This window comes from Schistocerca piceifrons, chromosome X, assembly GCF_021461385.2.
Source record: "Schistocerca piceifrons isolate TAMUIC-IGC-003096 chromosome X, iqSchPice1.1, whole genome shotgun sequence".
Taxonomy (NCBI): domain Eukaryota; kingdom Metazoa; phylum Arthropoda; class Insecta; order Orthoptera; family Acrididae; genus Schistocerca; species Schistocerca piceifrons.
Window position 1 is genome coordinate 550928907 of NC_060149.1, and position 24541 is coordinate 550953447.

Sequence of the window (24541 nt, forward strand, 5' to 3'; positions counted from 1 at the left end):
CTTCACTTATACCAAAAACTGCTTAAGCTGTATTTTTTACATTTTCGTCTGTACCATTCCCTCCCACCCATGGTACCTTTGTATACTAGAAAGTATGCAATAACTTTGTAACATGCAGACTTGTTCTTAAAATATGAAAAAAAAAACAGTCTTGTTGAATTATATTTCAAATGTATAAGGGGTGATCAAGCAGTTTCTGTTTGCCATACCGTCCAGAATTGGTATGCTAATCAGGCAAAATCACAATGAGCACTGAGGCAGTCATCCCACCAACAAACCAGGTTGAAGATACCTGTTTGGTAAAACAATGTGTCCTACTGCATGAAGATATCTGTAACTGCCTGCTGCACATCCTCATCCAACAGGGATCATTTCTCCTGGAAGGCCTTTTTTAAGGGACTGAAGGCGTGGTAATCAGGTACTTAAGTGTCTCCCACTTGAGTTGGCATAACTTCCGTGTTACAATATTTCCAATATGGATCCATTCTCTGATGGATATCTACCAGTGTTTATCCTTTGGCAACCAAGGAAAGATTAACAGCATGTTGCTCCTTTTCGGGTGCATTTGGTAAAATGTCCCCATAGTTCACGTTTCCCAATTTACCACACTCATGCCAGAAAGATATAAATGCCACACTAATCCCTTACCTTCATGTTGGTGCTTGTGTACCCATATTGCAGTCATGCTCAGTTGCATATGAGCTGCAACAACACCCTCAAACAGAAGCTTTTGATTGCCCCTCATATTTGAAAATATACTAGAAAAATGTAACCTTATTAATGTTTTCAGGCAAGAAAATGAGGAGATCTAGTGAACATAATTTTTTTGCAGCAGACACACAACAGCATTGTGCACATAAATGTCAACCAGGTATGTTATGAGATGTTTTTGTAAAGCATGTTTTTCCTATTTTGTAGTATATGTTGGATTCAGATGCTTGCATGGGATGTGCAGAATCATATGTGGTGTTAACAGATGCACAAGCATAATTTAGAATGCGCTCTAATAAAAATCCACCAGGTATTGTACAAATACCTTTTTCCTGCATGGTTCTTATAATGCGCCCTGCATTGAGATTATAACAATCTGTTTTGAGTGTTTTTTAAATGTTTGGAAAGAGTAAAGATAGCTATTCACAATGTAGTTCAGGAATGAGTTGTTGATGGACACACAAATAAGACTGAGTACATTGGTTAGCTTTCAGACAGATACTTCTGTTGAGCTAACTGGCAAAAAAAAAAAAAAAAAAAAAAAATAAATAAATAAATAAATAAATAAAAATAAAAACCACACACACAAATCAATCCTATCTCTCTCTCTCTCTCTCTCTCTCTCTCTGTCTCTCTCTCTCTCTCTCTCTCTCTCTCTCATATTCTCTGAGCCAACTACATTGTAACAGAACGGCAACTCAATTGGAGTAAGGGATTGTACCAGATTGTGTGGACATTAGGTGAATGGAGATGCAGAGAGGGAGACAGGGCTGGAGAGATGGGTGGGTGGCAGCTGGTATAGAGAGGGTTATGAGTCTATCTGTATGCTTCATCAAACTTCCATCATCGTGTCACATGCATTGTACCTCCGTTCTAAGCACCCATCCAACACATCATACTTGAGTCCTTTCACAGGCATATCTTACCTTATCAGAGGCAGATCTACCTATGAAAACAGTAATATCATATGCGACCTCTGCTTAACTCCTTCACACCCTTTTACATGGGAATGATGCCAACCGGTGTCCACTTGAGTGAATGAATGAATGAATGGTTATCACCAAACAGTGGCCAAGAGCAGATCACCACCCAGTAGTGGAAAATGCTGCTGAGCACATGTTCAACAACAAACAGCTGCTTCATAACCCATCCCATCTGGATCCTCCCCTTGAATATTGCTTTGCTGAACTACATAGAGAGGGATTCTTGTAACAACACTTACTGTGGTTCAGCAGTCCTCCTGTCCTTAGCCAACATCCGTGGGGCTCTGGCAGTCTTTTCAGACAGGCTGTAATTCTTCAGTGCATGTTGTTATGACCTGAAGAACTTTAAGTCCTTGGCCATGCTTTGGGAGGGAAACAAAACTAAGTAACTTTCGGAAACACAATACCCCACTCACCCCTCACGCCACCCACACACCCCAACTCTTCAACATTCTGTCAGAACCGTATTGGCACAGAGAGCTCGTGTAGATGGGTCTGTACAGTGGTTCACAAAGATGTCTTCCATGAGTGGTTTCCAGCCATACCACATTGGAAGCAATAGCAGTGCAAGTGCAAATGATCCCAGTTATCACCATTTGTAACATTATTTCTTCCCATGCAGGGAATCCAACATCTCTCACCCCCTGGTGCATCCTCCCTCCCCCACTCTTCTTACTCTTTCCTGCAGATTTCACTGTGCGTCACCCTGTGTATGGAAGTTCCACGTTGTCTGATAAGGACCTTCTGCTTGACCGGCTTCTTTCTTATAGTGATCTGTGTCTCATCAGTGATGGTACTCTTCCCCACTTTAGTGTCACCCATGGTACCTTTTTAGCTGTTGACCATACAGTCTTTTCCTCAAGTAGTCACTACTTGATGATTTTTGTGTCAGTGCACCCTTTCAGGTGGTCTTATCAGTTGTCACTACCCAACAGACCAGCTGCCATGTTGGGCTCTCTGAAGAGTCAGTTGGAACTTGTACACCTCTGCCATCACCATCATCTCTTCTCAGTCTGGTTGTATCAACATGTTTGAGTGATGCAGCTTTGGCACAATCACTCATTATATACGAAGTGCTGTTCCCCTTTCTACAGCCTCCCTCTACTGGTGACTGGTACGACGGTGGACCAAATACATTGCAACAGCTGTTCAGAACTGTTGAAGAATCCTGCAGAGTCTCAAGCAGTGTCCTTCAGAGACCACAATCATCCCTTTAAACCAGGGGTGGACAAATAGCTGCCCGCATACCACATGCAGCCCATTATGGGTTCTTGTGCAGCTTGCCAAAACAGTCAGAAAAATCCACCTTGCACTGAGATTTCTGACCTGTGGGAGACCAAAATTTTCTATTAGGATGACCACACCATTACCCACATGTATACACTCCTGGAAATGGAAAAAAGAACACATTGACACCGGTGTGTCAGACCCACCATACTTGCTCCGGACACTGCGAGAGGGCTGTACAAGCAATGATCACATGCACGGCACAGCGGACACACCAGGAACCGCGGTGTTGGCCGTTGAATGGCGCTAGCTGCGCAGCATTTGTGCACCGCCGCCGTCAGTGTCAGCCAGTTTGCCGTGGCATACGGAGCTCCATCGCAGTCTTTAACACTGGTAGCATGCCGCGACAGCGTGGACATGAACCGTATGTGCAGTTGACGGACTTTGAGCGAGGGCGTATAGTGGGCATGCGGGAGGCCGGGTGGACATACCGCCGAATTGCTCAACACGTGGGGCGTGAGGTCTCCACAGTACATCGATGTTGTCGCCAGTGGTCGACGGAAGGTGCACGTGCCCGTCGACCTGGGACCGGACAGCAGCGACGCACGGATGCACGCCAAGACCGTAGGATCCTACGCAGTGCCGTAGGGGACCGCACCGCCACTTCCCAGCAAATTAGGGACACTGTTGCTCCTGGGGTATCGGCGAGGACCATTCGCAACCGTCTCCATGAAGCTGGGCTATGGTCCCGCACACCGTTAGGCCGTCTTCCGCTCACGCCCCAACATCGTGCAGCCCGCCTCCAGTGGTGTCGCGACAGGCGTGAATGGAGGGATGAATGGAGATGTGTCGTCTTCAGCGATGAGAGTCGCTTCTGCCTTGGTGCCAATGATGGTCGTATGCGTGTTTGGTGCCGTGCAGGTGAGCGCCACAATCAGGACTGCATACGACCGAGGCACACAGGGCCAACACCCGGCATCATGGTGTGGGGAGCGATCTCCTACACTGGCCGTACACCACTGGTGATCGTCGAGGGGACACTGAATAGTGCACGGTACATCCAAACCGTCATCAAACCCATCGTTCTACCATTCCCAGACCGGCAAGGGAACTTGCTGTTCCAACAGGACAATGCACGTCCGCATGTATCCCATGCCACCCAACGTGCTCTAGAAGGTGTAAGTCAACTACCCTGGCCAGCAAGATCTCCGGATCTGTCCCCCATTGAGCATGTTTGGGACTGGATGAAGCGTCGTCTCACGCGGTCTGCACGTCCAGCACGAACGCTGGTCCAACTGAGGCGCCAGGTGGAAATGGCATGGCAAGCCGTTCCACAGGACTACATCCAGCATCTCTACGATCGTCTCCATGGGAGAATAGCAGCCTGCATTGCTGCGAAAGGTGGATATACACTGTACTAGTGCCGACATTGTGCATGCTCTGTTGCCTGTGTCTATGTGCCTGTGGTTCTGTCAGTGTGATCATGTGATGTATCTGACCCCAGGCATGTGTCAATAAAGTTTCCCCTTCCTGGGACAATGAATTCACGGTGTTCTTATTTCAATTTCCAGGAGTGTAGTAGAAACTAATCATGCAAACCAAGTCAACATTCATCACAGTGGCTGAGGGTAGTGACCAGAAAGGCATTTCCCATTTACTGTCACTCCCATCAGCCACTGCGCCAAATGCAAACTTGACTTGCCCTTATAGCACAATGTATACTGATTTTTTAGTTGATGTGGTTTATATTTTGCTTATGCAACAATAAATGTATAAATTCCCAACCTTATTGAAACATGAACCCTCCAAAAATACATAAAATGAGTCAAGAATGTTGTATGTTTAATGAAGAATGGACAAACAATTATTTCTTAGTTAACACAGCGGATGAAGCAGTGTGCTGTTTGTGTCATGAAATGATAGCTGTATATAAGGAGTATGACCTGAAAAGATTTGCAAAAGAAAACATAGTAAATTTGTCTGCCGACTTTTTGAGGAAGAACACAAAACAGAAGTCGCAGATTTTGTGACAAGGCTGAAGAAGCAATAATCATATTTACAAAACAAACAACACTTTAAAATAATACCACAGAAGCAAGTTTCTTGGTAGCCTATGATCTAGAGAATGCAAGAAGCTTTTTTTGGATGGTTATTAAGCTGTATGGTAGTGCATGCAGCCATATTGTGTCCTGATCTTAGAAGCAAATTTGAAAGCACTCCATTGTCAAAGACTATAGAGCTCTATAAGGACTCAAATAGTGAAAAAACTCACAGAAAAACTGAAGACTGAGAGCAAAGATTTTGTTTTCTTTTTCTTAGTCACTGGATGAGAGCACAGATAATGAAGACAGTGCACAGATACTCATCTTTATCCATGGAATTAATGACAATTTCATTGTGAAAGGGGTTATGTGACCACCAGTCAATGACAGATAGAACCACGAGTCGGGACTTGCTAAAGTGTGCTGTCAAATGTGTGGAGAAAATTGGCTTGTCCTGGAATGAAACGGCTAGCATCACAAGAAAAGGGTCAGAGCATTCTGTGGGAAACTTGTAGGTATGGTTAAGCTTTTAGAAAACAGGATACAAGCACAAGAGACTGACTGTAATATCTTGTATTTTCACTGCATTTTCATCAGGAGAGCCTCTGTAAAGCAGCACTGGATTTAAAGCATGTGGTAGAGGCAGACTGTATTGTTGATGTTGTGGACACAATCAGAGCTAGGACACTGCACCACTGACAATTGAAATCTTTTCTTTGGGGAATATATAATTTAAAACAACAGCTTGAGTTAGTTGATCCTTGGCCAAGTGTTAAAGGAGTCTGGGCATTGCAGAATAAATCCTCATATTTGTAGACAAGGAGGTATCTCATGATTTTGTGAGGAGTGGAGATATGAGATGATGTTTGCAGCCTGATATATCTGACAAATTGAATGAACTGAACATGACATTCCAGGGAAAGGAGTTATTTCGCATGAAATATGAAAGCTTGTAAGATCTTTCAAAGCACAATAGGTCTACTGACAAAGGAAGCAGGTGTAGGCATCTCTTTTCGTTTCCCTTTATGAGGAAAGCAGAAAGTGCCTGAAAGTGTTTCTGATAAGCTTGGGGGTTGTCTGCAGAATTAGGAGCAGAAGGTCACAAGAAGACTTAAAAATTGATCTTAAATTCAATTTTTTCTCTCATTCCATCACTGCTGGTGGTGATACAGCACCTGAGGAGCTACAGCTTGAATTTATTGAAATGCAGTCAGATCACACCATGAATGAAATGTTTCACGTTGTCAAATTGCTTGACTTTTACAAATATTCATTTGCTAAAGAATTTCCTTGCATGAAGAAGTTTTCTGGGAATGTGTTCTCTATATTTGGCTCTACATACATTGGTGAGCAAAGTTTTTCTTTCTTAAAAACCAACATGAGTAAACATAGATGCTCCGCAATAGAAATTATGTGACAGGCTGTGATGAGTTTCTCAACAAGGAATATCACTCCTGATTTTTTTTTTTTTTTTAAAAAAGGGGGGGGGGATGATAGGCTGCATTTGCCTCCTTAAACTGATTCTAAAATTAAATGTGCTGGCAGCTATAGATGATATGAAATTAGCACAACAAGTAAACTGAGTATAACTGTCACCATTTTATTTTGTTTTCATTTAATTATTTTTATGGTATAGTTTACACCTTTTCTGAAATACAGTGTTAACTAATGAAGTCAGTCTTTTTAAGAGGTGTGACCATCTGCTAACCTTCGTTTCCACAAAGTGGCCCTTGAGCCACCCTTGCTTTAAAAAGCTATGTGCAAAGGCTCACTACTGAATTAAATGCAGCAAGAAGGAATACTGGGAGCACAGTGTCTCCTTCTTGGAAATGTATGCCTCTGCATTCCAGGTGTGAATCAGGCTCCTCAATCTACTGGACCACCAAAGATCAACTCTGCCAGGTGTCCTTCATTCATCATGGTATTCACATGGCTGCACTGACAGTTGCTGAACACTTTGCCACCCACTTTGTGACTGCATTAACACTCTCTTCTTGCCTGCATACTTTTCAGGCTCATAAAAGACAATTTGAAGAAATCCTCCTGTCCTGTACCCCCTCACCCCCACCCCTTTAACCCTGAATTGCGTAATGAACCTTTCAGTGAATGGAACCTACTTTAGGCTCATAACTTATCTCACAATATGACTCCAGGTTCAGATGATACAACATCTGACAGTGATTCTGTGTCTCCAGATGTAACTGGCTAGAGGGTGTTTCCCTTTGCAGTGCCACTCTTTGCTAGGTTTGTGGTTGGCTACCATGGAGCCCCAGCCTTTGCAGCATCTTTTCCCTTCCATACTGCATGTCTCTCCTCTTGCTGTTCTTTTTCCTCTCCCTTGGGGAACATGTCTGGGGTGTTATTGGGAAAGTTCTGCATCGTGTGTCGCTGACATAAGAACAGTCTCACCGTTGTTTTTCACTCAGTTTTCCTTTCTTTGTTTCCCTTCTCCTATCATTGTTGTGCTTCAGCATTTGAGGTTCCTATTTTTCTTCTTCCTCCCTGCGTGCTCCTGAAGGCCGGCCCAAGCGTCTGATGCCTAACAGGTGACTGGGTATGCATAATTCCCAGCCCCAGATCGACAGGTAGGGTTTGAAAGTACAGTCTGGTACAGGCAAGGTCCAGGGAGGGGTGGGCAAGGCCCAGGGAGGGGTGATTGCCTTAGCTGCAACCTTCCCAAATTGCCGATTGGTCCCTCTGTCAGGTGTTCAGGAGGTGTGACTTGAGGTGCGAACAATCACCTGAGGCGGGTGCGCTCCCTTGCGAAAGGGGCCCCCAGTTGGAAGGAACACACCATCGGACACGCTGGCAATCATGGAGGATTTTCTCACAATGAGTCAACCATCTTCACAATCAATGTCTACGAAACATAAACGTAATGAGGCTAACAATTCAAAGACCCTTTCCGCTGCACCACGGTTCCTCGTGGTCTCACATACTGAAGACAGTTAGTCCTCCACCATGGTAAATCCATTTCTTATTCAGAAAGGTGTTGATGCAATTGCCGGCCCTGTGAAATCCTGCTCTCATTTACGGACTGGCACTTTGCTATTGGAAACTAGTTCCAATTCTGAAGCACAACAACCACTTGCTGCCTCACTTCTCCATGGCTACCATATTCATGTCGAGGCCCATAGAACTTTGAATTCTTCCCATGATGTTATTTATGCTAGGCTGCTCGGCGGTCTAACTGAGGCCAAAATCCAATCTTACCTCTCTGATCAGAGTATCATTGCCAACCACTAGGTAATGAAAGGTAGATTCCTCCTTAGTGCCCACCCACACTCTTTTTCTCAAGTGGTGCTTCCGTCTAAGATCAAAGCAGGTTATGAAATTATCATAGTCTGGCTGTTCATTCCGAACCCGATGCAGTGCTTTCAGTGTCATCATTTCAACCACACTAGAACACCTCATCAACACCCAGCCACCTATGGTAGGGATGCGTACAAGGGCGATTGTTGGCCACCTTCTCCCCACTGTATCAACTGCAATGGTGGGCATGCCGCCTCCTCTTGGGATTGTCCCGTGTGTTTTGATGAGTGGTCTGTCCAAGAGAATCAGGGGAAAGGAAAAAGGGGAAAGGAAAAAGGGCCTTACCCAGTCGCTTGCAAGTTATTGGCTAGTCACAAACCCTGCGTGTTTCCGTCTGGCACCTATAGTTCTGTTCTTGTTACCCCTCGCTCCATGAAGGACATGGCCATGCAGACATGTGACCTCCAATTCAGCTCTGAGGTTGTGAAATCACCCAGTGTCAAGGTAGCATCACCATCCCCCCCGTCCAGCTATGCAAGAAGCCATCAAACTCTTGCCTCAAGGGCAAAGCCACCAGCTACACAGCCAGTAGGCCGGAAAGGACAGGGGGAGTACTACCGTGAAGACTTCATATGTCCCTCCAGCCAACCAACACCTGAGTCTTCCTCTAACCAGAAAGGCTCAAAGAAGTCTACCAAAAGCAAACGGTCTTCTCCTTCACCGACTCAAAGATCCTCTTTGACGGTGTCGCCATGTGATACCTTAGCCCAGCTGGCCTCCGTGTCACCGGTGCACAACACCAACCATTTTTCAGCGTTGTACTCCACAGACCGACACCACAAGCAAGCTGATGCTTATGTGGAACCCATGGAGCAGTATCCTCCTGCTTCTGTGCTCTATAGTAGTGACTCTTCACAGGCTGGCATTCAGCAGCCTCCGAGGTGACACCTCTACATCTCTTCCTCATCATGACTCTCCTCCAATGGAATGTTTGCGGCCTGCCGGCCGGTATGGCCGTGCGGTTCTAGGCGCTTCAGTTTGGAACCGCGTGACCGCTACGGTTGCAGGTTCGAATCCTGCCTCGGGCATGGATGTGTGTGATGTCCTTAGGTTAGTTAGGTTTAAGTAGTTCTAAGTTCTAGGGGACTGATGACCAAAGATGTTAAGACCCATAGTGCCTAGAGCCATTTTGTTTGCGGCCTTTGGTCCCACAAAGAGGATTTACGGCTGCTTTTAGCATTGCAGCATCCCCTTGTACGCTTCCTTCAAGAAACAAAATTGTGTCCTTTGAGCTTTCACATTACTTCCCGGTTCATTTTGGCCTTCCTCCTGAGGTCGGCATCCCATCTCATGGGGGCGTCATGCTGCTCATACACGATGACGTTCATAGTCAACCCATCTCCCTGACTACCCATCTTCAAGCTGCTGAAGTTCGCCTTTTCCTTCCCTACCTGTACCATTTGCTTCCCTCCATCATTCAGTGTCACCAGGATAGGCTTTCGTCAGCTTATAGGGCAGCTACCTCCCTCATTTTTGCTACTCGCTGACTTTAATGTGCATCATACTCTTTGAGGTTCTCCCAGGACCTGTCAGAGAGGTGACCTCTAGGTTGATCTGTCTTAACACTGGAGCACCCACTTTCCTTTCCAACTCCTCGCACACCTATTTCCATTTTGACATATCCTTCTGCACTGCCCAGCTTGCCCATCATCTTGAGTGGTCTGTTCTTTTTGACACCTACTCGAGCAACCATTTCCAGTGTGCTATGTATTTGCTGATTCCTGCCCCAAGTGCGTGCACACCCAAATGGCAGCTTACTAAGGCTGACTGGCAGCTTTACTCCTCCCTGGCGACCTTCGAAGAAAAAGATTTCCCCAGTTGTGATGACCAGGTGGAATATCTCACAAATGTTATCCTTACTGCTGCAGAACATTCCATTCCTCACACTTCCTCTTTACCACATCATGTCCCAGTCCCTTGGTGGACCAAGGTGTGCTGTGACGCAGTTTGCGCATGGAGACATGCTCCCCACAATTTTAACCATCATCCTACGATGGAAAACTGTATTCATTATAAACAGATGCATGCAAAGTGTTGTCACGCTCTTTGGGATAGCAAAAGAGCTGGCTGGATTTCGTTCACTAGTTCTTTTAACAGTTCCACCCCTTCCTCCATCATGTGGGCCAACCTCTGACGGCTCTCTGGGACCAAGGTCCATTCCCAAATATCTGGCCTGACAGTAGCAGATGACGTCATTGTGGACCATATTGCTATCTCCAACACCTTTGACCGCCATTTTGCAGGAATTTTGAGCTCTTCCCATTATCATCCTGCTTTTCTTCATTGGAAATGAGTGGAGGAGGTTCAGGCAATACCCTTCCCTTCTTTGAATCGTGGGTGCTACAATGCCATCTTTACTATGAGTGGGCTAGATCATGTTCTCATTCATCCTGATCCTCCACCCCAGGGTCAGATGGCGTCTACATGTGGATGTTGCAGAATCTTTCTCTTGTGGGCAAGTACAACCATATCTGGGCAGAGGGCACATTTCCTGGATGTTGGCGTGAAGCCACCATACCATACCATACCATACCTAAGCCCAGTAAGGACAAAAACCTTTCTTCTAACTACCACCCCATCTCTCTCACAAGCTGCATTCATAAGATGATGGAATATATGATTCATGCCTGGCTGGTATGGTGGCTGGAGTGTTGCAATTTACTAACGAATGTGCAGTGTGGATTTCGAGCGTGACATTCTGCACTTGACGATCTTGTCACTTTGTCCACCCATGTCATGAATGGTTTTCTGTGGAAATCCCAGACTGTGGCCATGTTTATCAATTTGGAGAAGGCCTGCCACACCTGCTGGGGAACAGGTATCCTCCATACTCTTTACATGTGGGACTTCCGTGGCCACCTGCCCTGTTTCCTTCAGGAATTATTAAAAGACCGAGTTTTCAAGGTGTGTGTTGTTTCTGCCTTATCGGACACCTTTATTCAGGAAAATGGTGTGCCTAAGGGCTCTCTCCTCATTGTACTCTTTGCTATTGCCATTAATCCTATAATGGCCTGTCTCCCACCAGGTATCTCCGTCTCCCTTTTTGTTGACAATTTTGCCATCTATTGCAGTTCTCCTGGACATGTCCCACTGAATGACTTCTTCAGCGATGTCTTGATCATCTTTACTCCTGGAGTATTGACAATGCTTTCGTTTCTCCAGTGACAAAACCATCTGTATGAGCTTCTGGCAGCTCAATCGGTTTCTCCCACTGCCTTTACACCTTGGGCCTGTTATCCTTCCGTTCGTTGAAACTACAAAACTACTGGGGCTGCTTGATAGAAAACTGTCTTGGTCCTCCCCTGTGTCTTACCTGGCAGCCTGCTGTATGCGATTCCTCAATGTCTTACATGTCCTCAATGGTACATCCTGGGGTGCCGATTGAACCACCCATTTGTACTGGTCCCTTGTCTGTTTGAAACCCGGCTGTGGCTGCTTTGTTCATGCGTCTGCTCGTCCATCTCTCTTACACCGTCTCAATGCTATCCACCATCATGGCATCCGTTTGGCCACTGGCACCTTTTACAATAGCCCGGTTGAGAGTCTGTATGCTGAAGCTGCGGAACTATCACTGTCCTACTGCTGTGACTTCCTTCTCAACAGGTATGCATGCTGTTTGTCTGCTATGCGTGGCCACCCATCCTATGCCTCCTTCTTCGATGATTGATTCCTTTGATTGTCAGTATGGGGCACATCTCTCTTTTCTGTTACCTCGTGGATTTCACTTTCAGCACTTGCTGTGGTGGCTTAACTTCACACTACCTGCAACTTTCCCAGTGGGTGTGAACCCTTCACCACCTTGGCTTCATGAAACGGCCCATGTTAACCTTGGCCTTCATTTGTTTCCTAAGGACACTACTCCAGCCTCACTCTATCGCCTTCAATTTCACTACCTTCACATGGAACTTCGCAATAAAATGTTTATATACACCGATGGCTCTCGAACTGAGAGTGGGGTCACGTGTGCCTTTGTCATTGGTGCCTGTGTCTTTTGATACTGGCTTGCGGCACGTTGCTCAGTATTTACAGCCAAGCCCTTTGCCCTGTATCAGGCCACAGAGTACATCTGGCGACACAGACTTTTCAATTGTGTCCACTGCTCAGACACACTCAGTGCCCTTCAAAGTCTGTGTGCACTGTACTGCCCATCCCCTAGTGGAGTGGGTCCAGGAAAACTGTCACTTGCTCACTCTTGGTGGAGCCACTGTGATGTTTATGTGGGATCCTGGTCATGTCGGTCTGCCAGGAAATGAGGCAGCTGATGCTGCTGCCAAGGCTACAGTCCTCGTACCTCAGTCTGCTAGTTCCTATATTCCCTCTGATAATCTCTGTGTTGCTCTCTGTCAGGAGGTGGTGTCCCTTTGGCATTGCCAATGGTCCTCCCTTCACAGGAATAAACTCTGGCTTATTAAGCCTCTCGCAGAGGCTTGGACAACCTCCTCTCGGCGCCTCCTGCCAGGAGGAGGTCATTTTAACTAGGCTGCGTATTGGACACTGCCTTTTTAGCCATCATCATTTGATAAGTGGGGTTACCCTGCTACTTTGTACACATGCGCCCAAGTTTTAACTGTCTGCCACTTCCTGATGGAGTGCCCATTTTTTAACCGTTTACGTCGCCGCTTGGGTTTGTCGTCTGATTTTTCTGCCGATTTAGTAAATAACATGTGAGCTGTTGACTGCATTTTACTTTTTATCCGTCAAAGTAATATGGCGAAGACCATTTAATTTGTAGTTTTTGGACCTCCATTTCTGTATGGTGTCTTTTTAGCCCTTTCTCCATGTGCCTGTTTTTAGCTGTCATCTCTTATGTCAATTGGGACTGACGTATAGTCATTTTGTAACCCCTCTCTGTCTTTGTGTTCTACAGTTTTGACTTGGGTACATATGACCCCAGTTGTTTTTTGTGCCCTAAAGCAAAACAAAACCAACCAAAACCAAACCCTTTGCGGTGAACAGAGAGTCTTATAACCACAGTCCTTAAACATAGCAAGAAACCCATCATCCATTGGCAGTTACTGACATGTTAGCATCATCAAAGTGCTCTGCAAACTGCTTGAAAGAATGGTGGCCCAATGATTATGCTAAGTTATCAGATCATGGGCCTTTTATCTTTCTATCAGTATAGTGTCTGGGAGGGACAATCCATAACTGGCCACTTGATTAGGTTGGAAACAGCAATCTGACAGACTTTATCTAAATACAAATACCTCATAGGAGTCTTTCTGACATACATAAGACACTTGACACTGCTTGACCCACATAGGACACTCAACACTGCTTGGTTCAATCACCAATTTTTTCATAATTTTTTAACCCACCAGTTGTTTCGGGTTAGAATTGGCACATTGCTCAGTTTCCCACAGGTCCAAGAAAAGTTGTCACTTAGGACTCCTTGCTGAGTGTTAAACTCTTACCCTCACCATTAATGGCCAAGTTACCTCCGTTGGACCAATGGTCAAACCCCATACTGTATGTTGACAATATTTGCACTTTGTATAGCTTTCAATCTGCAGTCTTGGCTGAACACCAGCTCCCAAGATGCCATCCAAAGGGCCTCCACTTGGATTCTTACCCATGGCTTCTAGTTTTCTCCCACAAAAATGTGTCTTCTACCATGGTTATTCAAACCCAAAAATCTCCTTCTGTACTCAGCATGTGGATGTTGTTGTGTAGTACCAAAATTTGTTGGGACTCAGTTTTGATGATTGCCCTAGTTTATCAAGTAAAGCCTACCTGTATGTGACAGCCTAATGATCTCATGTTTCCTTGTCCACACTTGTTGGAGTGCAGATTGCCTTACTCTCATGGAGGGATACTGGACACTGGCACCTTCTGGATTGGCCCTGTAGACAGTCTCTTTGCCAAAGTGGAGATCATACCTCTTCAGTTCAAACAATACCAACTCTTGCTCACATATGCCATTACCATACAACTATTTCCTAATCATCCAATTTTTCAAATTCTTTATTCATACAAGGAGCATCAACCTCAGGTGGGATTACCAGTTGGGATGACCCACAAGACCCTCTGTCGGGATCTCTGCCTATCCCCGTTAGAATGATCTCCCCATGTTTTGCCACAAACCCCTCTTCATTTAATATGTAGACCATGAATTAGTATGGCTCTATTTCTGAAATCTGAAGTTTTAGTCACCCCAGTGACCTTTTGGCATCTACTCTTCTCATGATACCATCATTTATACTGATTGTTCTAAAACTGTGGATAAGATGGGAATGTAATGTGTCATTTATTCATTACACTCTGTTTTTTGTGTTTTACTCATTATTTAAGACATTAATTATAAATTATTTAATCAGCATTCTGTAAACTATGTACTGATTTGTTGGAGCTTTGGCTTGCATGGTCCCACAGAACCTGATAAATAAAAAAAATTAAAACACATGCTTTGTATCTCATGCCAATCAGGAACGTAATTCATAGCTCGGAACATGCAGTGTTTTTATGACAGAGCTGATAGCCATTAACAGAGCCCTATGCTTTATTAAACAGATCTTCCTCAACTGTATTTTAATTTATAATGACTCAATGAGGAGTTTCCAGGTTCTTGAATGCTGTTATTCATGTCACTTTGTGATATCTGCCTTTCAAGATCTTCTCTCTGACCTTAATCGTACTACCTGCTCCATTTTCTTTCCCTGGGTCTTACTTTGTGGTTATCTAGGAGAATGATCTGGCTGACCAGTTAGCTAGAGAACTTTTACTCACCTCCCACTTGCTTTGACAATCCCAGGTACTGATATGCAGGTGCAAATAAAACCTCTACTCAAACAACGTTTGTGGGGCTTCTGTCCCCTTTGATGAGGGGAAACTATGGCTGCGTGGTAAACCTCCTTCAGTTCCTCCTGGAAGGAATCCAGTGTCCTGTGTCACCTTCGAATTGATCACACCAAGTTATCCTACAGTGTCCAATGAGCCACTACCTTGTAGTGGTTGCAGAATCTTACAAGCAGTAGCCCACATCCTGGTTAAATGGCTGCCTCCTCCTCATGCCAAGCAAAGTCTTCTGGGATTTTTGCCTTTAATATTGGCTGATGAAATCTGGTCAGTTGAAGTTCTTCGTTTCCTCCAAGAAAGTGCTTTTTGTTCTCAAATCGATATGTGTAATAACATGAATTCCTAATATATTCCAATATGCTGCACATAAAAATGGGAATTTCCGGTGCTTTTGGCTAGGGACCATTTGTATATGCAGCAGAAGGATCATCTTAGTGTCACTACCCTACAGCACAGGTTCAAAGTATGAATATTACACACTCCCTCCTGCTTAGGCAAATGGAGCAAATCCATTAGTTCTTTTTGCTTTGGATGTGGTCTATGGTGGGCTCCATGGGACGTATCAAAGTACCGATAGTTCATGGGCGATTCCTCAGAAAACCCGACAGAATGAGTTTTTTTACTATATTTTTGCCACCACCAGTGGACCAAAACCCAGTTCAGAGCTCCAAGATGACTATACACAGAAAATTGCAGAAATTTTTATGATATGTTCCTAAGATCCTGGTTTCAAACAAACTTGCAAATTTTCTTGATATCTTTATCCATTTCCAACATACAGAGGTTCAAATTTACACTACTTCTATACATAAAATCTGAAATGAGACGAAATCTAAATAAAAAATAGCTGCAGCTGACTGCTCAAAGTTTAATGGTATATTCTCAAGGTATTTATCTAGAGGAACCATCTCCCTATTTCCAAAAATGTATATTGATTATTGAAAAACACCCCCAAAAGTTGCTTTTTGGGTACCAAAAACCAGCTATGGATTCTGAGATGGCTACATGTGGCAAATGGCCATAATGTTTATGATGTATTCCTAATATCCTGATCCCAAATAAACTTGAAATTTTTCTTCATATATTTATTAGCTTCTGAGATACAGAGGTTCAAAGTTACCCTATTTGTACATGTAAAATATGCATGTAAAATCTGGTATGAGACAAAATGTGGTTCATAAAATGATGAAGTATGGAAAAATATGCTATAAAGTGTTTGTGTTATCATCTTAGAACCCCATGTTGTAGTAATAAATCACAGTCAAATTTCTTTTGCTCATAAAATCCGGTCTGAGGAGTAAAATTAGTTTTGTGTCACTTCAATTTCATGTAAGTAAACTATCTAAATTTTACAAACCAGTACATTTCTTTTTGTATGAGTTACATGCCCTGCTGCAGCAAGGAAAAGAAGGGAATCAGCAGAAAAATACTCCTATCAGAGCACAAAAAATGTGAATTTGATCCTGTTTATTTAAAAGACTCTGATGGAAAAGTGGGGTACCAGCTGCCTCATTCTACCTTCCTCAGCACATTTAAAAAAATTCCCAAAAATTTTGGCGTGCTGAGAGAGAAGAAGGTAGTGGCAGTGGCAAAGAAATGGAAAAGTAATAAATACAGGAAGATAGTGTACAATGTTGTGTTATAGAAAGAGCAAAGGAGACAATAGCAGTGTGAGAGAAACAAAGGGTTACAGTGCCAGTGGAACATAGTTGACAGTGACAGAACAGTGCTAGGAAAAGAGTGAAGGAGACAGTGCATTGGGGGGGGGGGGGGGGGGGTTGGAAGAATAGAATAAAGAGAGAGAGGAAAGTAGAAGTGGGTGAGAACCAGTGACAATCAGTCACAGAGTGTATGGCAATGATAATGATGAAGACAGAGGTGCTGACGGTGAGAAGAGACAGCTGCAGTAAAAAGGAAAGAATGAGATATTAGCAGTAAGCGAGATCAAGTGGGATACAGTGACAGTGAGAGACTGTAGTAACAGGACAGAATGAAGTGGACTGTTGCGGTGACACAGGAGACAAAGATGGAAAGACACAAAGAGATAATGACAATGAGAATGTTTGAGAGAAGGCAACTGGCAGTGGATCGGTATGAACAATTTACAGCGATGGACTAGTGGGTGTGAGTGGTTTACAGTTAGGGGAGTTTGTGGGAGTTTGATGTGAACTGCATGTTAAAAAAAGTATGAATATATTTGCATGCCAAAATATTTGGGAACATTTTTAAAGATGCTGAGGAAGATAGAACGAGGCAGCTGGTACCCCACTTTTCAGTCAGTCTTTTAAATAAAGAAGAACATATTTCTACTTTTTTTTGCTCTCCAGTAGTAGTATTTTTCCACTGGTATAACATTTCACACTTATTTTTGTGTGAGGGTGACATGGTTAGGACTGGGGTGTCCACTCTACTTTACCTGGGAAGTGGAGGGGGGGTGGGGGGTGGCACTCGACCATATCTCCTCTACTAGTTGCTGCAGTTATCTCTCTTTTACTCTGTTTTAATTACTTTTTGATGTGGTTAGTGCTTTTTCCTGCTGCACCAAAATTGAAATTTTAGGAGCAGCATCCTGATGAAGACAAGACCGTAAGGATTCCATATCCTTGCTAACAGATGATGACCAAGGAACAGTTGAGCAGATTTTTATGCTTCCTTCGAGGGAGTGGGTTATATTTCCACCTTTAACACTTCATCTATTATGGATTGGGGTTTGTAAGGGACTTTCCCCACCACATGCTGAGCCCCAGGGTACATTCGATGACACCTACTCACCTACTGACTGTTTCTTGCACCTTATTGTACCATTCTTGGTTCAACTGATGTGGATTACATTTTTAGCCTCCTGACTTTTGGTATTACTAATCTCCCTGCTTGACGGTATAATATTCCATTGCTGTCTTACTCTTAATTGTGTTGGCAAGGGGGGTCGGGGGTGGATGAAGGTTCTCTCATCACAGATGAGTCTTATGGAGCTCTCATCTGCTCTCTGACCTGCATACTAGTCTGACCCACATACATTGACTGCTTGTTGAATTGATTCTCAAATGAGACTGACACCTCAATGCAAAAAAAGTGAGATAACACAGTGAATGTGACAAATGACCTGAATTCTAGGGGACTGGGCTTGTTACCTATCCAGACTTAGATTTGTGTAAACCATTTTGAACTTTATTGAACACTGCAGTTATGGTCTAAATAGAGGATACTTCAGGTGGAAACAGTAGCCAATCACAAATCATAACTGATTGCTGTTTCGACCCGAAAGCACTTTTATTAAGATCTCATGATTTTCTTAAATCCCTTCAGGTGAGTGTGAGGATGATACTTTACAAAATGACACAGTTGATTTCATTTCTCATCCTTGCACAGTGATCTAGTGGTCCAACTCTAATCATTTTTTCATTGATGAAATATTAAACTCTAACTGCCCTACATTGCTTTTTTCCTCCCTTTTCTTGTATTGATTTACATCATATCTTAATGAAATGGTTATGTTGTGTTAATGTTTATGTTTTACGTGCAGCTGTGGCCAACATTTTTGTGCTCTGAATAGCTATTTAGTACATTAAAGTCTAATGTAGCTTATGTCATTTACATATTATGTGTCATCCGCCCCACTCAATCATATTTATACAACAACAAACTAGTTTAAAATTTTGTGTTGCTGCCAATTTCCTCTTACCCTATATTCAAAGATTATTGTTCTTACACCAATATGTATTTTTGATGTGTTCCAACTTCAGTGTGTTTTATGTATTAAATAGTGACACTGTGTATTTGCATCTAATTTTTTTCTTTTGTAGCTACAAAGAGACAAGCTTCCTTGGTTGATGGTGATGATGATGAAAGTATTAATAATGCAACTTTACAAAAGACATATGATGATGAAGTAACACACAGACTTGCTTATATTAAAGAGAAAGTATGTGGCATCTATTCCTTAACTTACAGGTGAGATAGTTTTTATGTTATTTCCCTCCGTGTCAATGTCTTTTTTAGAAATAAAATTCTGTTATTCAAAAACTATGCTAAAATGAATTATTACATGAATGATCTAATTTGTTATAGATGATTGAGTGTAAGCAACATTTTCCACTTAAATTGTGTGTTTATTAGGATGTCTTCTGACTTTCACAATGTTGTAGCTTGGAAAGCCATTTTGGATAGTGTTTACCTGTATAAAAGTCATGAAACAGTAACACATTAGTGTGAATGTAACATAATGGAAAGATAGTTACCTAGACCAAGGAGCAATGCACATGTGAAATGAAGTTATTCCACATGATGTGTATCATTTATAAATTATTCTGTCTGTAATGGTTTGACAGGTAGTCAGTGCACTTAACCAGAAAAGGTTGTACAGAGATGTAATTCTGACCAAATAATTAAACTGGAAGTAAACTAGCAGTTTCAGAGATTTATGCACAGTGAATTTAACCTACCACATGTAACATAGCCTACAATAGGCAGCCATGAGAGATTATGGGCACCAGTTGACCAGACCTACATATTATTGACCCAGGGGCCACCCAGTCCAGAGCTCTCAGCTACCAGTCGTTAAATGACATCCGGATTCTCCAGGTTTTTAGCCTGTTAAGTATGGGCAGAAAACACATTTGAAATCTCCCAGGGTCTAGAATGGAGATGAAGCTACCATTTCCTCACTCCTGGCTTATCCTGCACTTGTCCGGCATATGGGGGTGGGGAGCATGTCAGCTCCCTGCATTAGGTCTGAGGTAAGCGATGAAGTAAATACGCTGTCCAGTCACATTAATGCGACCACCAGTCAAAAGCCGGACTATCCATATTTTGCAGCATGGATCACTGTGAGATATGCAGGAAGAGTGTCAAAGAGACTGTGGAAGATACTGACAGGGGTTTTGAGTACGCTGACTCCAGTGCCATGGCCAGCTGTGCTAGATTTCTCGGTTGAGGATCCATGGCACATACAGCCCAATCGAGGTGGTCTCACAGATTCTTGATTGGTTTTAAATCTGGGGAGCTTGGTGGTGATGGGAGTATGGAAACACATGCTAGTGCTCTTTGAACCATTCACATTCACTGCAAGCTGTGTGACATGTTATATTGTCTTGCTGCCAGTTGCCATCATGCTGATGAACAACTGCATGTAGGGGTGGATATGATCCCCAAGGATAGACGCATGCTTATGTTTAAACATCATTACAAATTAAAACTGTGTACTGCACTGAGATACAAACTCGGGACCTTTACCTTTCATGGGCAAGTGCTCTACCATCCAAGCCACCCAAGTACAACTCACAACCCGTTCTCACAGTGCTACTTCCACCAGTACCTGATCTCCTACCTTCCAGCCTCACAGAAGTTCTCTTGGAAGAAAGCATAGTTTGGGAAGTATTGGCAGAAGTAAAGCTGAGAGGGTGAGCTGTGAATTGTGATTGGGTAACTGTGATGGTAGAGCACTTGCCTGCAGATGGAAAAAGTCCTGAGTTCAAGTCTTGGTCCACCACACAGTTTTAATCTAACAGGAAATTTCATGTCAGTGCACACTTTGCTGGAGAATGAAAATTTCATTCTGGCATACTTGTGTTGATAAATAGTGCCTACCAGACTGATGAGATCACCCAAGGTATACCACAAAAACATTTCCCAGACCATAACTCTTCCTCCTCAGGCCTTGACCCTCCTGACAATTTTTTCAGGGTTCTTGCTCTCACTCATTTCACCTTATGGCACATAAAACACGATTCATCTGAAAAGGCCACCTCTTGCCACTCAATGGACATCCAGTTGTGATACTGGCATACAAATTCAAGCCTTCATCATCAATGAATAGTAGGCAGTATAGGCGCATGAACCTGGTCCCTGCTGTGGAGGACCATATGCAGCTATGTTCACTGAACAATCATTGAGGGGACACTGTAAGTAGCTCCTTGGTTCATCTTGACAGTCAGTTACTCAACAGTTGCAACCTATTTGCCCATACACATGTCTGCAGTTGTCATTCACCACTATCATCGTGTGGTGTACAACAGTTGCCTTGACACCAGTTTCAGATAACATAATTTTGCTATGTATGGTATCCTGTAATGCTGGCAGCATGTAAAAAGTTTACAAACTTAGCAATTTTGGAAATGATTCCAGTCTGGGCTTGAAAGCCAATGATCATGCCCTTTTGGACATGAGATAAATCGCTCCGTTTCAACATTACGATGACAACTGCACCGTTTTCCGTGTACCCCGGACATATTGTTTGTACCGTCCACTGCCAGTGCTGCCATCTGCTATCTGTGAGTGGTTGCATGTTGACATCTAACATAGGTGGTGGGCACATTAGTGTCACTGGACCATTTGTAGTGAGTAATTGAGTATTAAGTTCCATGAACTTTCCCAGAGCCTCATGGTTCTGAGTTATTCATGAGAGAGAGAGAGAGAGAGAGAGAGAGAGAGAGAGAGAGAGAGAGAGAGAAACTGCCCAGTAGTCATATACAGGCATGGCTCATGCTTTAGATACTGAGGAAGGCTGCGAGAAAGAAGATGGTGAATCAAGCGAAAATGAACCAGTGTTACCTGGAAACAATTTCAGCAAGTTATCATTGTCAACTCAAAATTCATCAGCTACATCCTTGTGATTATTTTGTGCATATTTCAATGAAATTATATAAACACAATGAGTTTGTGACTATTTATTCATCTAAGGTCTTTTATCTGTTGGTGGGTGTGGTGTGTGTGGCTGTGAACTGGGCTCTGCACACTCGATCCTTTCTGCATATTCTACAAGGGACGGCGTGAAATAATGTTTAACGTAATCAATATAATATAATATCATTCATTGGTTTGTTTGTTTTGAATTCCTTTAAAACTAGCTTTCTTCACATGCCTGCTGACGTGAAATTAATGGTTTTATATCCATTTATTTACCTAAAATTAATCAATAATCTTTTAAGTCATTATCGTACTCATAAATAAGAACAACTTGTCCTATTAGTAGATATGTAACTTTCAGATTGAATGCATTATTTCCTTTCATTGATTTGTATTGGGACAGTTAAGAATCTGCTTTTCGAGAGCAGAGCACACATCAATTCTTGACCTGTTCACCTTTATACCAAGTGCCATCAGAAAAACAGAAAATCTGAACTCGGTAGTGGCAGCTGCATATGTTTACAGCAGAGACTTCTCTCACCCTTTCTTGTTATCAGGGGAACTAACTCATGGGAAGAAGCTTTAGCGAGACAGGAAACATTTCCCCCAAACAGCAGCAGAGGCACATCAAATGAAAAATGAGATTTCCCAAATATAAAAATTCTTTTATAAATTCGTACTTGTGTATGACAATGATGGGAGACAGATTAAAGGTTTGGCTGCCATGTGTATTGACCTGGATATATCTGACAGCCTACAACCCGTCAAAATAGTTGAAGAATTTTGAAAAAGTTATCTGAGGAGACTTGCTATGCAGTAAATGAACTAAATAAAATTATGTTTGCTTTATTAATGTTTTGGTGTTTACCTTTATAAAGTCTACCCTCAGCTGAGTCGAGCCCCTTCCAAACCAAACTCCTGGATATGCCACTGCATTTATCAGCCAATGACACATTTCCTGGCACTTCATTACAACAAATTGTACTAAAAGATGTGTTTTGGAGAGAGATCGTTAATGCAGTGTATGTTTGCTTTGCTGCATGCATAATGTTTTTCATGTTTTCAAATCCAAATAGTGACATTTTTTCACCAACGATTTCCTCTCTTCATTCATGAAACTTAATATTTTCATGTTCTAGTGCTAGCTAGTGAGGCAATTACAAACTTGCTCCAACCATGCATAGAATTACCAATGACAGAAACAAAAAACTATCTAAAACGGCATCAAAACATTCTTACTGAATGTCAGCCAACAGTTCCCAAAACATTGACTGTCTTTATGCATGTGAGAAATATTCAGAATTCACTTGATAATTTAAATTTAGCAATACATTATTGAGAAATATATTTTCATTATATTTTGAAATGGCTCCACCTCAGAGACTTTAACTATGAGCCGCAACTGATCCTATAGCTATTATCTTCTTTTCCCCCTTACCTGAAACAACACTGCACTTCATTTTTCTTGCTACTGATGTCTTCCTCCAATGAAATTACATGGTTACTATTGACACTCTTTTATTGTGGCTACATTAAGAATTAATATTTTGCAAATAATGTATAAGATGAAACAAAAGTATGGAGACTTTCAGTACTGAGTTGTTTTCTGTTTTTTTTGCAGGGCTGAAATTATGGAGAATTTGTTCTCCATGCTTCTCCTTGGCTATGAGTACATGCAAGATGAAAATTCCTCATTGAGTGGCACAGAAGAAACTGAGTCTGTGTTGAAAACTGAGGTTTCTCATCACTTGGAACCTAGTACCAGCTCAGAAAACTCTGAAAGAAAAACTGATAAACTTGTTTCAGCATTGAATACAGGTGAACATAAATTTTGTCTGTTTATCAAACCTTTACATAATGATTTTGTATCTCTTGGTGCTGAACCAGAAATTGTAATGGTAATTTGCTGAATGAGTAGTCGAAGTACTTGCTGGAGAGTGAGCTTTCATACGCTAGGGCAGTGTGCAAATTTTGTTTCACAGCAGAATCTGTGTATAATGTTGATATATTATTGTGAATGATTTCCAGTTTTGCTATTTCACATACAGGAAGTGAATGTATCATTGCTGCAGTACGTACAGAGAAAGAAGTGAGCAGTAGGTTCCAGTGCTGACCAGCAGATGTGGTTGGCCATGTAGTGCTTTCAGAGCCAGTGGAATGAGATACTGATGCTGAAATAACTTGTGATGTCAGCAAAGAGATACATAGGGAAAGTACATTTATTCTGGTGCAAATCAAGTAATTGTTATTAATAAATATTTGCTAACAAAAGTTGCCTTTTGCCACTCAGACATTAGGAGTAGTCTACGGGTCAAAAATACTATCTTCCAGTAATTTTCCAATGCCAGGAAACGTTGATATTAATAAATAAATGAATAACGTAGGCATAACCAAAGATGTATGATCTTATATGAACTATATCGAATGTATACTGAAGTTACAGACTGTGCGCCATAGTCAGCTGTTGTTGATAGGATGCCTTTTGATGTAGTCGTATGCTCTCCTACTGTTAGTAGATTGCTTATAATCAGTGTGAACTATTTTATTTTACAAAGTTTCTTAAATAAACGCCCTGTAATAGGATTGTATGTAAAAATTATTTGCACAAAAAACTTCTGTCTGCTTAATTACATAAAACATAGACAGTAGCACTGCACTTTGAGAATCCAACAGTTCTGCTATGGCTGTGCAAGGGGACACAAAACTACAAGAGCATCTCCACATAACAGGTAGGAAGAATTCCTATGTGACGACTCACTAAATCAGTTCAAGAATGGACTGGCTTAATTATCACAAAACTCTGGTGGGAAAGCATGGCCAGTTATACTGTATGCCCCTTATACCGTA

The 24541-nt window shown here is 42.6% G+C and overlaps 1 protein-coding gene across 1 annotated transcript in view; it reads left to right on the forward strand.

Moving 5' to 3' along the window:
* The window catches only part of LOC124721170 (zinc finger FYVE domain-containing protein 26), a 423927-nt gene that overhangs the window by 67183 nt on the left and 332203 nt on the right, over positions 1–24541 (forward strand). Inside the window, exons 8-10 of the mRNA XM_047246006.1 lie at positions 791–871; positions 18874–19021; positions 23316–23512. Coding sequence (XP_047101962.1) covers positions 791–871; positions 18874–19021; positions 23316–23512 — 426 coding nt within the window. The remainder of the gene's footprint in view (positions 1–790; positions 872–18873; positions 19022–23315; positions 23513–24541) is intronic.